We start from the raw sequence: 13,013 nt of genomic DNA, 5'->3' as shown, positions 1-13,013 counted from the left end.
CTTTGGAGAGCTATAAACAGCCTGCAGGCTGATCAGCCCTGATCTAGAGCAATGCAAGCTAGTAAACTTCTGAATTCTAAGGCAAGACTGTGCTGATTCAGCCCCCTATGCTGGCATCAGCCTTTCTCTCTATCTGCCTCTGCGCCAACAAAATGGCTCTGGGCATGGAGACAGCCCCGTCTGGCATTAGTCTTAATGCAACCTACTTCTATCCTCCTGCACATAAATAGTAGTTGTAGTGAGATAATGACTTCCTGTGCGTGCAGAGCTGCATAGATTTCCAGTCTCCAGTTATGGTAACTGTTATTGTTTACTAAGGAGAAAGCTATTCTGCTTACTAGGAATAATCCATTTCTGTAAGGCTGTAAATAGTTTTAGAAAAGCAGCAGTAAATAGTAAAGGGCCATTATTCTGGATGATAGCTTTCTTTATATTCATGTAATTTTTACCAACACTCTGGAGCTTTAAAATTGTTATGTAATGGTTCGTTTTGAACTTGGAATTGAAAGGATGACAAATGATAAAAGAGCATACGTTCTTTATTAAACTCACACCCTGATACATTCGGTTATGAGCAGTGCAGTTCTTTAACAAAACAGAACCACCCCATCATAGTCTGAATTATCTCCTCATTGCCTGTTGCACCATAATAAAAAATCCTCTTTATTAATTTTCATTCAAATTAAAATCATATTGTTAAGACCATTGTTATCAGACCATCTTGCATGAATTGACCTCGGGCACAGCTATTCTTGTTGTTGCCCATCAGTGATAAATGTCAGTATCCACGTATAAATTAGTTGCTGTGAAAGTGATTCACTATTCATATTCATGGTTAGAGATGGACGTATCATTTTACAGGTTGTTTATCAGTCATATCAGTTCCAGCCACAGTGGAGCTTATAACCTAAATTGTGAGGAACACACAGAGGACAACCTTGTATGTATGTATTGTGCCCAGTAGTGCTAAAGGGCTTGTCAGCACCTAGACATTACATAGACTTATACTTAATTGGACATTGTTTTCCATTAAACACCAAATTGCCACTGAGAGGTAATATGAGACATAGGTTTCGGTTAGAGTTTTCAGATGTGACCAATTAATTAAAAGCAGAAGGGCTGGTTTGGTATGTATGTGTTACTGTAAGGGTGATTGCACATGGGATGTGGTGTCGCTTGGAGGAATTCGCACTCCCTTTGAGCCCAAAATGCCTAAATGTTAATAGTGGTGGGTAAAACATTTGAATGACATAATGTACTGATTACCCTTCACCCCAACAGAGAAGCTTTGTTTCTTGCAGGGAGCCCCAGTTTCCTGCTCCTTGTGCCAGGCTGCAAATATACTATATATGGAATTTTAAAGATGTGAATCTTAATACTGATTTAATTTTCTGCAAAACCCTATAGATGTAGATCATTTTTCACTGGACACATTTGTTGACACTATTGTATTTATTAACACACGTCTTCTGCTAAGTTAAAACTCCACAAAAGCAAAGTAATATACCTGCTAATAAATGTCAGAAAAAATTGTGAACTAACTCATTTTTTTTTTCCAGGTATGCCATGGCATTGTCAAACAACCATATATGCCCTGTGTCAAATTGGTAAGTAAGGTCACAAATATTTTCTATTATGCATGGGTTACTTACACTTTCTCTATTATTTCTAAATTGTTTCTGTAATAAGATGTTTATTAACCTATATGGAGAGAGGTAATTATGCATGTAAGCTTTGCATCCATATAGTATGAAAATTGGTATAATGCTTGTGTGGCTTTACTGAGCAAAACACATACTTTTTGCCATAAATAGAAAATGGACAATGTTAAAAAAAGAAGAATTTTTAATTATGAACTGATGGTTCCTACATGTGGACATCAATTTACAGAGTTGTTCTCTGCAACCTGGCACTGTTAATTTTTTCCCCTCACATTTGTGTGTTTTTGCTATGTATTTTGGTCATTTTGATCAAAGCAATTGAGTGCTTTTTTGAAGCTGATCTATTTGGCCCATCCCAGACTTCTCAGGTTTAGTGAGGGCAGCTGGCCAATATCAACACCTAGAGTACAGAGTGACTGTATTTATGTGTCCAGGATATAGTAAACATTTATGAGCAGGATGAAGAATTTACGAAAAGAAAAATCCTTTTGGTCTGTAGAATTAAAGCCACAGCTTATAACATAGCTTTCGGAATACTTACAAAGACTTTAAAAAAAGTGTTTTTTTATTGTATAATATATTTGATGTCGGTAGCATTGTACTATTTTCTTAAATTTGAAGGAGGATACATTTGTATGGTGGTCAACAAGCATTATAATGGGGCTGTTCTAAGATGTTTATAAAGAAGCTGTTCCTTTAGTCTCTTGATTTTTTATCTTGAATGTCCAGATGTTGCTGGACTACAAGTCCCAGCATGCTTTAAATTGTTATTTGTTAAAGGAATTTGGAAATTATAGTCCTGCAACATCTGGGGTCCCAGTGCTGACAAGTGAGTATTTTGTAACAAGAAGTTAAAAGGCTCTGTTTATTACCAGTTGTTAAATTGTGTGTCTGTTTCCGGCAGAACACTAAGACACTACTTTTTTTTTTTTTTTCTCATTGGCATACATGCATCCATATATAATAAAAGGCACTAAAGTTTGCCCGTGTCCAGTAACCTAGTGACCAGTAAATGCTATACTCTGGTTGGCTTTATATGTTACTGCAGCTGGGCAAAACTTATTACATAGCTCTGCTGACAGTGCCATGGAATGTGTGTTATGCTGAATCTAAATAAAACATTATTGGGTCCTAAACCAACCTGCAGTGTGCAACCATTTTTGAATCTTACTCCTAGGTAGTTTTAGAGGTTAGAGCTGGTTATGGTCATTTTTAAAGTCTATTTGGAATGGTAGGCTATGTTCTGTTATTGCAGAGTCTATGCATTCTGGATAACAGGTCCGATACCTGTACCTTAAATCTGCTACTTAGAAAAGTAAAAATAAAAAAATCCAGTAGGATTGTTTTGCCATCGGTATAAAATTATTCAAAAATTCTTTTTTTACTACATATAAAAGGGAATCATTAAAAAATAGAATTATTTGCTTAAAATGCACTCTATGGGAGTTTGCTTTCCTGTATTTCAGGGGCTTCTGGATAATTGATTCCATACCTGTATTTACATTTGAAAAAAGGTTAAAAATGTACTTCTCCATGCATGCAGAAAGTTCCTATAACTTAACAACAAGTTGGGTTTGCTTTTAATATTTATGTAAATGATTTACTTTTTAGAGTTGCTGTATTCAGCATTAAATACTGTGGAAAATTCATACATGTGAGAGCAAGTTTGCACTGGCATCTGTATACATCTTTATACTAACTACCCATAAATTAAGGCCAGTCTCTGGTTTTTGTGGTACCAAACCAAAGATTTTTTTGGAATAGACTTGATTGCCTATATCACCTCTAAAAGCAACCATACATGGGCAGATTTAAGGTCCTTTAGACTAATTCAGGGCAGATTTAAGGTCCTTTAGACTAATTTGGCAGCTTACATTATTTGCTTGTGTATGGGGCCCTTTGACAGGCTTCCCCAACCGATATGTTGCCATAAATTGTCCAGCTGTTGATCAGGCAAGCTTGATTTTTCTGTCTGATCAGCTCACTGATGTGGTCCTTGCTCCTACTTTACGTATCCCCTACATTATAATGTGATTGTTTGGCCCTTGATGGGCATATCAGGGAAAACATTTGCTCATTTGCTGACCTTGTCAGACGAATGAATCTTACGTGTGTATGGCCACCTTAATCATGAGTCATATGGGTTGCTTTTTGCATTTAATCTCTGTCAAAAAGGAAAAAAGGCTAAATACGTATAAAAATGATAGTGAACGTTATTTTTGCACTCTTCAGTTAAAGGACATGTCATTTTTTGCCTAATAGAAGAAAACTTAATTGTAAGCAACTTTTCAATATATATTCATTACATATTTGTAAAGGTTTTTGAGTTATTTGTATATATAACTGCTATTATATTATTATAAAAGCAGTGTCTGCCTGTCCGTTCTATTCTCTGCCCAGGTAGCATTGGTGTTTGAAACAATGTAATACAAGCCAGCAGATTTTACAGACCTGACTTGCTGGAGGAGCCTGGCACTGCAACATTGTTTAAAGGAACAGTAACACCAAAAAATGAAAGTGTATAAAAGTAACTAAAATATAATGTGCTGCTGCCCTGCACTGGTAAAAGTTGTGTGTTTACTTCAGAAAGTCTACTATATTTTATATAAATAAGCTGCTATGTAGCCATGGAGGCAGCCATTCAAAGGAGAAAAGGCACAGGCACATAGCAGATAACAGATAAAACACTATTGTATTCTACAGAGCTTTTTGTTATTTGCTATGTAACCTGTGCCTTTTCTCCTTTTTTCCAGCTTGAATGGCTGCCCCCATGGCTACACAGCAGCTTATTATATAAATTATAGTAGTGTTACTGTAGCAAACACACCAGTTTACCAGTGCAGGGCAACAGTGCATTATATTTTTATTGCTTTAAAGCTCTTTCATTTTTTAGTGTTACTGTTCCTTTAAAAAGTAACAACCAGGAATTTAGCAAATGCTGCTTTCTATAGCAATTACATTTACATATAACTTTTAAAGCACTAATCATTTTTAATAAATTGATATTGGAAAGTTGCTTATAATTATGTTTTCTTTTATTAGGCAAAAAATTATTTTGGTGGTTGACATGTCCTTTAGAATAAACAATATTTGTGCATTTTTCCTTGAGAGATAATGATAATCATTATCGCGCATATTTTTGCTTGGGTGCTTAAATAACACAGTGGCACTTATGCTTCTGTTAACTAGGTACTTCATTAACTTTCTCCCTTTAAAGTCTTTCTGGGTATGTTTGGGTATATTTTGACTGCTGAACATGACACAGATCAGTATTACCAGTTTTAGCAGAAAAAATAATGCAATGTGTTTATTTTCATCAGTAGCACAGACAGTTACAGCTCCTCAAGATAAACACATTGCATAGTGACAAAGGGGTTATTCATTTTAATAGAGGGACTGTCACAGCTGCATGGTGCAGATGCTGAGAGTGTGACAAAGATTTTTGAAGTATTTAGTGCTAGAATCTTTAACACTACATTACACTTGGGCTACACTACAAAACCATCCTATTTAATAAGTAATGATATATGATATACTTTTATCTCTGTGGGTTTATTCTATCTAGGTCAGAAACCTCCACCTTTTGTAATTACTTAGGCTGTCATATTTTCTTCGATGGAAGGTTAAAACCATAGATATGTGCCCATAGTGTCATTGGCAGGCATGGATTCCCCGTTTCACTGAGCACGGTGGATTCTGTACCTTCAGTGACTGAACAAATGGTGAGGCTAACTCTGTGTTTTCTCTACTGGTACAGAAAATGCTATGTATGACATTAGGCTGGTAGCACACAGGACTATTTGTTTGCTTTTCAATCCGTGTTTTCTAAAAGCTGATGCACTTTCATCAGCTCCTTCTTATAAGTAATGAGCACAAAAAGAAAGGGGGAATGTGCTCATTACTATAGGCACCTGGCCAGGTGCATCAGGAGGATTTACACCAGTGGATAACGGACTGAGTTTACAAGGAACGGTGAGTGTATGGACTTACTTTGTTTCCTTCTTATAAGTAAACTGACCAGCACAGTGAATGCACACAGAGTAAATGGGAGCTCATCACCTTTTCTCCACCTGCGGATTTCCGTGTGGACTTGTAAGAAAAAGCAGATGGGAGCGCATTGGATTTTTTCTGAGTGCATGGAAAATACAGTCAGAGAAAAGTGGATGTACAACGTCGGCCTTAGGGCAGTGACACACAGGGAGATATGTTCCCTGTCTTAAAAATTTACCACTTTGTGATCACAGCAAGTAAATGACATTGCTTGTTGCATTTAGGCATAATTGCGATGTAATGCCTACTTTCACATTTACCATGATTAAGCCAAATTACACCAAGTAATGCAATTTACTTGCCTGCTGTAGCAAGTCTTTAATGCGGGTTACAAATCTCTCTGTGAGATTACTCTTATATAGAATCTTAAAGGTGCTCATACACGGGCAGAATTAAGCTGCCGGTTCAGGTCCTTACCTGAGCAGCTTATCTGCCCATGTATGGGCACCCCAACTGGCCTACCTGATAAATATCTGGCCTAAAATTAGGCAGATATTGATAGGGCAGGTTTGAATTTCCCGTCTGATCAGAGACCGCATTGGCTCATTGATGCGGTCCTTGCTCCGATGGATCCTATTCCTGTCATTGTAATTAAATTGTTTTAAGACTATATCCACATTAAAGGTGGTAGCACCCCAAAAAAAACAAATAATTGGTGCTCACCGCAGGGATATCCCCCTTCACTTATATGTAAGTTTATTATATCATATTAAGACATACCCTTAATTCCATGTGGCTTCTCCTCCCTTGTATATAGCACAGCAACCCCAACACATAATTATACTCCTTATGGACCCCCTAATAAGTATTTCAAAATGCTAACTAACTCCCAGAGCACTGCCAGGTTCATTTCCCATAGGCAGCATAGGGCAGGCAGAATATGGCACACACAGGCAGATCAGGGCAGACAGAGTATGAAACACACAGGCAGATCAGAGCAGGCATAATAGGGAAAGAGACAGGGAAATTTACCACTCCAACATTAACAGTTTGTGCTGCAGTGACACAGTACCAGCACTGCTCCTACAGCTTGAAGTGTGAACAATGTGGGAGCCTACAGTCTGAAGGTGTGAACAATACAGGGGATTACAGCCTGAATCTGAGGTTTGAACAATTCAGGGGGTCCAGTTAATCTCATTACTTATACCATTTAAATCTTACACAAAGATAAGCAGTCACGGGGGCCACACAAGGGGGGGGGGGGGGGGGGGGGTGGGGACAAGCCGCCAGTTGGACAGCTGTGTTATAGTTTATGGCCACCTTAAGGGCAAGGGCAGATTGTCAGCCACCCCATGTGCTCTTACCCTAAGAATTGCAGTTTAGTGACAGCTGATAGACACCAGCCTGGATATTTACTTTACTTACTATATTGTTATACTTTTGTGTCAAGACTTTAGACCAGGGGTCTTCAGACAGCAGATTGTAATCTGCCGGTGGTTTTTCGATTATACAATGGATTACAGTAGGCCCAGCTTTGTCCACATTATAGAACTGGTTACTTTCCTTTATTCTGATTTTTGATAAAGAAAGGGATCTTGTTCATTAACAAACACAACTCTTTTCTTCTCTCATTGGAATGCTAATAATACAGGTATGGGATCCCTTATCCGGAAACCCATTATCCAGAAAGCTCCGAATTACAGAAAGCCCATCTCCCATAGACTCCATTTTAATCATTTTAAAGCTGATTTCCTTTTTCTCTGTATTAATAAAACAGTACCTTCTAACTTATCACAACCAAGATATACAATAAACAATCCTTATTGGATGCAAAGCAATCCTATGGGGTTAAATTAATGTTTTATTGATTTTTTAGTAGAGTTAAGGTATGGAGATCCAAATTACGGAAAGATCCCTTATCCAGAATACCCTTCGTCCCGAGCATTCTGGATAATGGGTCCTATACCTGTACTTTCCATGGCAGGATGACTCTTGAGCTGTAATAATAGCTTTACCAATGTTTTGTTTATTCTTTGGAAAGTCTGGACTCCCCAGTCTATAAGGCTGTGGAATATAAATGCTAAGCACAGGATTCTCACCTGCAGTGTGCGACAGGGTCGCCTGTGCATCGTTTGCTGACAGCGTGTGTAGAAAACTGACAACATTTGCACAGGGCTGTGTATTTGCCAACCCTGCTGAAAGTTCCTAACAGTTTGCATGAAATGAACATTCTGTTCCCCCATATTACTTCCATATGTGTTCCACCCACTCTTCACTAGTTCCAGTAAATGTTTTTCTTTGTTTTCGCCCTCTTTACCACCCCGAGTCAGCTCACGTTGCTTTGTTTAAATGAGCCTTCCACACACAGCCTGAAATGCAGGTGATAAAGGCTTTAAATATTCTAGGCTTTTACCTCAATCTCACTGGATGCTTTACCCACCTTTAATATGAATATTTGTTATAATTGTTTAGTTTTAATTTTGATTTGTATATTGGAAAAATGCCAAAGTTTTGGCCCAGAACAACTAGTGTTTATACTTTGAATGTCTATATGGCGGCTTTAGCAGGAATCCACATCTACTGGGAGTTCCAGGGATAGGCAATGTTGTTGCCTGTAGCCACCTTCTGCAAGCAAACAAACAAAAATAAAATGAATGTAGGGTCTGTTGATAACAACAAAAGATCCTCTGCACTTGCTAATTCAATATATAAAGGACATTAAGCTACCAACAAATGTCCCCCCATCCCTTAAGTAAAACAGGGATTGTTTGCCCATGTATTACAATATACTTCAAGCTGGCCAACTATGTCAAAGTCATCCCGGTCATTTACTTGCAACTTACTTGCTTGTACAATGACTGCTAAATGAGTCTCTTTGTGGCCTATATAGGGTCATTTTATAAGTTTTGACATCAAGTTTGGGAAGGTTAACAAATTTTGTCAGAATGCCCAAAATTTTCCTGTGTGCCATTGCATAACATATGCATTTTAGGGTGATAGCAGGAATAGCAGCATTAGATTGCAGTGTTCCATATTCCTTTATAATTTATACAAAACATGCAAATAAAGAGCAATGGCACACACAGCATTTTGTAGCTTTTACTTTCCCTTTGACTTCAGTAAAAGCTAGTGGCTGGCAAATATTGTCCAAAATCACATTTTCATTTGTAAAAACAGACCTTAAATTATTTGTGTTCCCATGGAAGTCATTTGCAATTTAGCCCTTAGTCATATCAGTTCTGTTGCTTTTCCAACATACCCCTTAAAGAACAAGGAAAGGCAAATTCACCGGGTTGTGCATATATGTTAGGCACTCCCTCACTGATATCTCTGCAGGTATATGGAGTGGATTTCAGCATAGAACTGCATACTCAAGTAGTTCTATACCAATATCCGCTCCCTGTGCCTGCACCTGGGCTGACGCAATGGCCCTGGGTGCAGGCACATAAAGAAGCTTTAAGGAGCGTAGGGGCGGATTCTCAGCCTGTGTTTATCCACAGGCCCAGAATTGCCCACTTATTATACAGATTATACAGACTTATTTGCAACACTAGTGGAAAAGCACAAGCCTAATATCAAAGGCTATTGCGATACTAAAATCCACAATTAGTATTGGTATATATAGATTATATATGTGAGTATATAAATAGGTCAGTATGAGTATATGTGTATATGTGCACTGGGGTTCATTTGGAGGGGTTGAACTTGATGGACTTTGCCTTTTTTTAACCCAAATTAACTATGTAACTATGCAATAAGCTTAATTAAAAGCATACAATACCCCAATACAGTCTACTTAAAACTTCTTTACTGGAAATTAAAAATAAAAATACTTTTTAAATGCTGTATACACTCCATTCATAAACTTTACCTTGAAGAATAAGACAGTGCTCTGTATGCTGTAGTGAAAGCATCTCTTTGTCTAAGCTAGTTGCTGGAGAATTCTTCTTCTACTTTATGTAGTTTGAGGCTAGACCAGAAGGTATGATAATTTTAAATCTATTTGTTTTCAAGCGCCACGAGATCTCAGACGAGACTGTAGGAGGAAATATGTGGCCACGGGCATAACCAAATAGCTACCTTTGCTATATTTATAATACATGTTGCCTTGCTTAGTCAGTGTGTGAAACAGCTGCTAAAGAGTTCAGATGTGTAACTCACATGGCAGCCATGCATGATTTTGAGATGATTTACCAAATGGAATCAGGAATGTACTATATTCAGTGACATGAATGGTTTTTATTAAACAAGTAACTTAATTTTTTTTAATGAATTCTTGCTATACAGATTTTTTTCTCAAGTGTCTAAAACATTTGCTCAGTACTTTGGATGTGCTAGGTTGTTCCAAGCATCCTGGAGAATTTGCTACTGCAGACTTACGACTATGTTACTTGCTGGTGTCTCTGCAAGTAATGCCAGACTTGTTCGATCATGTAGAGATCAGGGTGCTGTGGTGGCCATGCCATCTGTTGCACAATTCCTTGTTTTCCCTTTAGATAGTTCTTTATGATTTTCGCCATGTTCATGCTGCAGAATGGATCACATGCTGCCCTAATGGTACTGCAAGATGGAGCAGAATCTGCCTGCACTTATCAACAGCGAGTGTGATATCAGTTTTGATTAAATCAACTCCATTTGTGAAAATGCATCCCAAACCTGCAGGAAACCTCCATTGTTTTTCCCTGTTGCCTGCAGACATTTCTTCCATGTACCATAGTCCAGCCCTTTGGCAGATGGCCTGGCAGATATTTAAAGCTATTTATTTATTTATTTATTTGTTTATTATTTAAATTTTAAACCCCAGTCCTAGTATTTTCATGCATAGCTCAATTGAGTTTGTTTCTAACTTTCAAGGAATGACCTTTTGGTTGCAGCTCTTCCAGAAACACCACTTCTGATAGGAGTTGGTGGGACTGTAGATGGGTGTACCAAAATCCCAGTGGTTTCTGCCAGTTCTAAGCTGATATTGCTTGACATTCGCTTTATGTATTCTCATTAGCTGCATGCAGTTTGTTGTCTTGTTGCTATTCACACTGTCATGGTGCAAAACATATCGGTTAAACCACACCAAAGTCATCTGTAGGGATGTGCTATGTTAGTTTTGTTCTTCAAGGACTTTCAAATATCTTATTGTGTTACTTCACTTTTTGTAAAAGGAATTTTGAACTCTTTGACACATTTAAAAGGGTTGTTCACTTTTGAATTTACTTTGTGTGATGTAGAGAGTGTTATTCTGACACAACTTGCAATTGGTCTTTATTTTTTGTGGTTTAGAAATTATTTAGATTTTTGTTCAGCAGCTCTCCAGGTTGGAATTTAATCTAGTAACCAGACAGTGACTTGTAAAAGGAATAGGAATATAGAGAAGGGCCTACATAGAAAGAAAAGTCATATAAAGTAACAATAACAATAACATTGTATCCTCACAGAGCAATAGCTTTTTGGCTGCTGGAGTCAATGACCGCCATCTAAAGGTTGGAAAGAGTCTGAAGAAGAAGGCAAATAATTCAATGACAAATAAAAAATGGAGCCCAATTGAAAAGTTACTAAGAATGGGCCATTCTATAATGTAGGGTTGCTCACCAGCCAAACGCTTTGACTTACAGTTCAGGTGTTTTCATACACCACATAAGAAATAAAGACTTTTTTTCATTTGCTTCACTATTTTTTTTCTTTATCCATTTTTCTAAAATTAAAATTGAAGCTTTAAAGTTCCTCTCTGTAATGTTTCAGTTCGGCACCCCATTAATCCAGGCACTGCATCTGTGGAATGTTAGCAACAATTGTATCAATTATAATAGCTGCCTTTAGGGCTCTGGCACACAGGGAGATTAGTCGCCCAAGGGATTAGTCTCCCCGAAATGCCTTGAGAGGAAACTTCGGCGCCACGTATTCCAACCCACTGGCGATTTACATTTTCGCGGGTGGGATGGCATTTCAGGGAGATTAGTCGCCCACGACAAGGGAGATTTGTCACGTGCGACTAATCTCCCCATGTGCCACAGCCCTTAGGGTTAATTGCATGTATCAGATTAGAACAGTTTGCAAAGTGACCACCCTCCTAGAGTTCTTCTAGGGAGACATGCAGATGAAAAATTGTCAAAAATTAATATAGAAAGCAATTAAAAAATACTTTATTTCTGGTGTACTATCAAGGACAACTGAAAAAACCTCCTTATACACAGTGGAGATCATCCTGAAAAAAGTAAGAACAGGTACTTTTGGGCAAATCTCAGATCCATGTAGCTGCACTCGGGCAGCAGCTATGCCTGTCTGTGCAGCTAAATAGAGCTGTGGAAGAGTGCAGATCTGCTTCTCTTCACCTACCAAAAAATCGCAGCCTGAGAAAAGCGGAGCCAATGCTCTGTGTGACCAGGGCCTAAATATATATGCAGTCAGCTAATATATAGCACATTGCACACAGACTTCTTTGATAATCGTAATGCTGGGCTTAACAGCCTGTTTATGAGCAGAACTGCCATAATCTGGTAATTTATCCCTTGCTTGGAGAGGGCCACAAATACCATTCACAAAGCCCAGTATAAAGTGCTTACAGGACATTCCCAAAAATAATTTTTTGCCTAATAAAAGTTCTAAGCAACTTACATTCATATACATATTCATATACATTCATTACATTTTTGTAATGGTTTTTGAGTTATTTGTATATATAATTGCTATTAGAAGTAATGTTTGCCAGTCCTTTTCTGTTCTCTGCCCTGGTGGCTCTGGCATTTGAAACAATGTAATACAAGCCAGCAGACTGACAGACCTGCCTTGCTGGAGGAGCCTGACCTTTGCAACATTGTTTAAAAAGTAACGACCAGGAGTTCAGCAAATGCTGCTTTCACTAGCAATTACATTTGCAAATAACTTTGAAAGCACTAATATTGTTTAATAAATTGATATTGGAAATTGCTTAGAATTTTGTTTTCTTTTATTAGGCAAAAAAATATTTTTGGGGTTGACTTGTCCTTTAATAAAAGAATATCTGCTGTTATGTTAGTAGTTATGTCATAATTAACAAACTCCTAACATTACCTAGATCAGTGCTGGGCATCGTTTTATATGTGATGGGTTAAATATTTGTCATACCATGTGTTCAAGGGCTGAATTATATTGAATAGTTCATGTCACGAAAGGAGTCTGTGAAGCCCATTTACAGTCTGGGGGCATAAAACTCTCTTGGAGGCTGGAGGTTATAAAATGCCCAAATATCACACTTGTGGTTTCAGCTGGAAAATTTAAGTGGGTTGCAGTCTATCGATGATTGTCTTTTCAATATCAGTGGAAAGCAACCTATGATAAGTTACTTGATTTTAATCATGGAAACAAATAGTGCAGCTCAAAATGCCTAGTGTC

The 13,013-nt window shown here is 37.8% G+C and overlaps 1 protein-coding gene across 1 annotated transcript in view; it reads left to right on the top strand.

Moving 5' to 3' along the window:
* bc014685 (cDNA sequence BC014685) overlaps positions 1-13,013 on the top strand; it is an 85,458-nt gene that overhangs the window by 19,489 nt on the left and 52,956 nt on the right. Inside the window, exon 2 of the mRNA NM_001016634.2 lies at positions 1,560-1,607. Coding sequence (NP_001016634.1) covers positions 1,560-1,607 — 48 coding nt within the window. The remainder of the gene's footprint in view (positions 1-1,559; positions 1,608-13,013) is intronic.

Source organism: Xenopus tropicalis, chromosome 7, assembly GCF_000004195.4.
Source record: "Xenopus tropicalis strain Nigerian chromosome 7, UCB_Xtro_10.0, whole genome shotgun sequence".
NCBI classification, from domain to species: Eukaryota; Metazoa; Chordata; class Amphibia; order Anura; family Pipidae; genus Xenopus; species Xenopus tropicalis.
The sequence above is the reverse complement of the archived record's forward strand: the minus strand, read 5'-3'. Positions and strand labels throughout refer to the sequence as shown.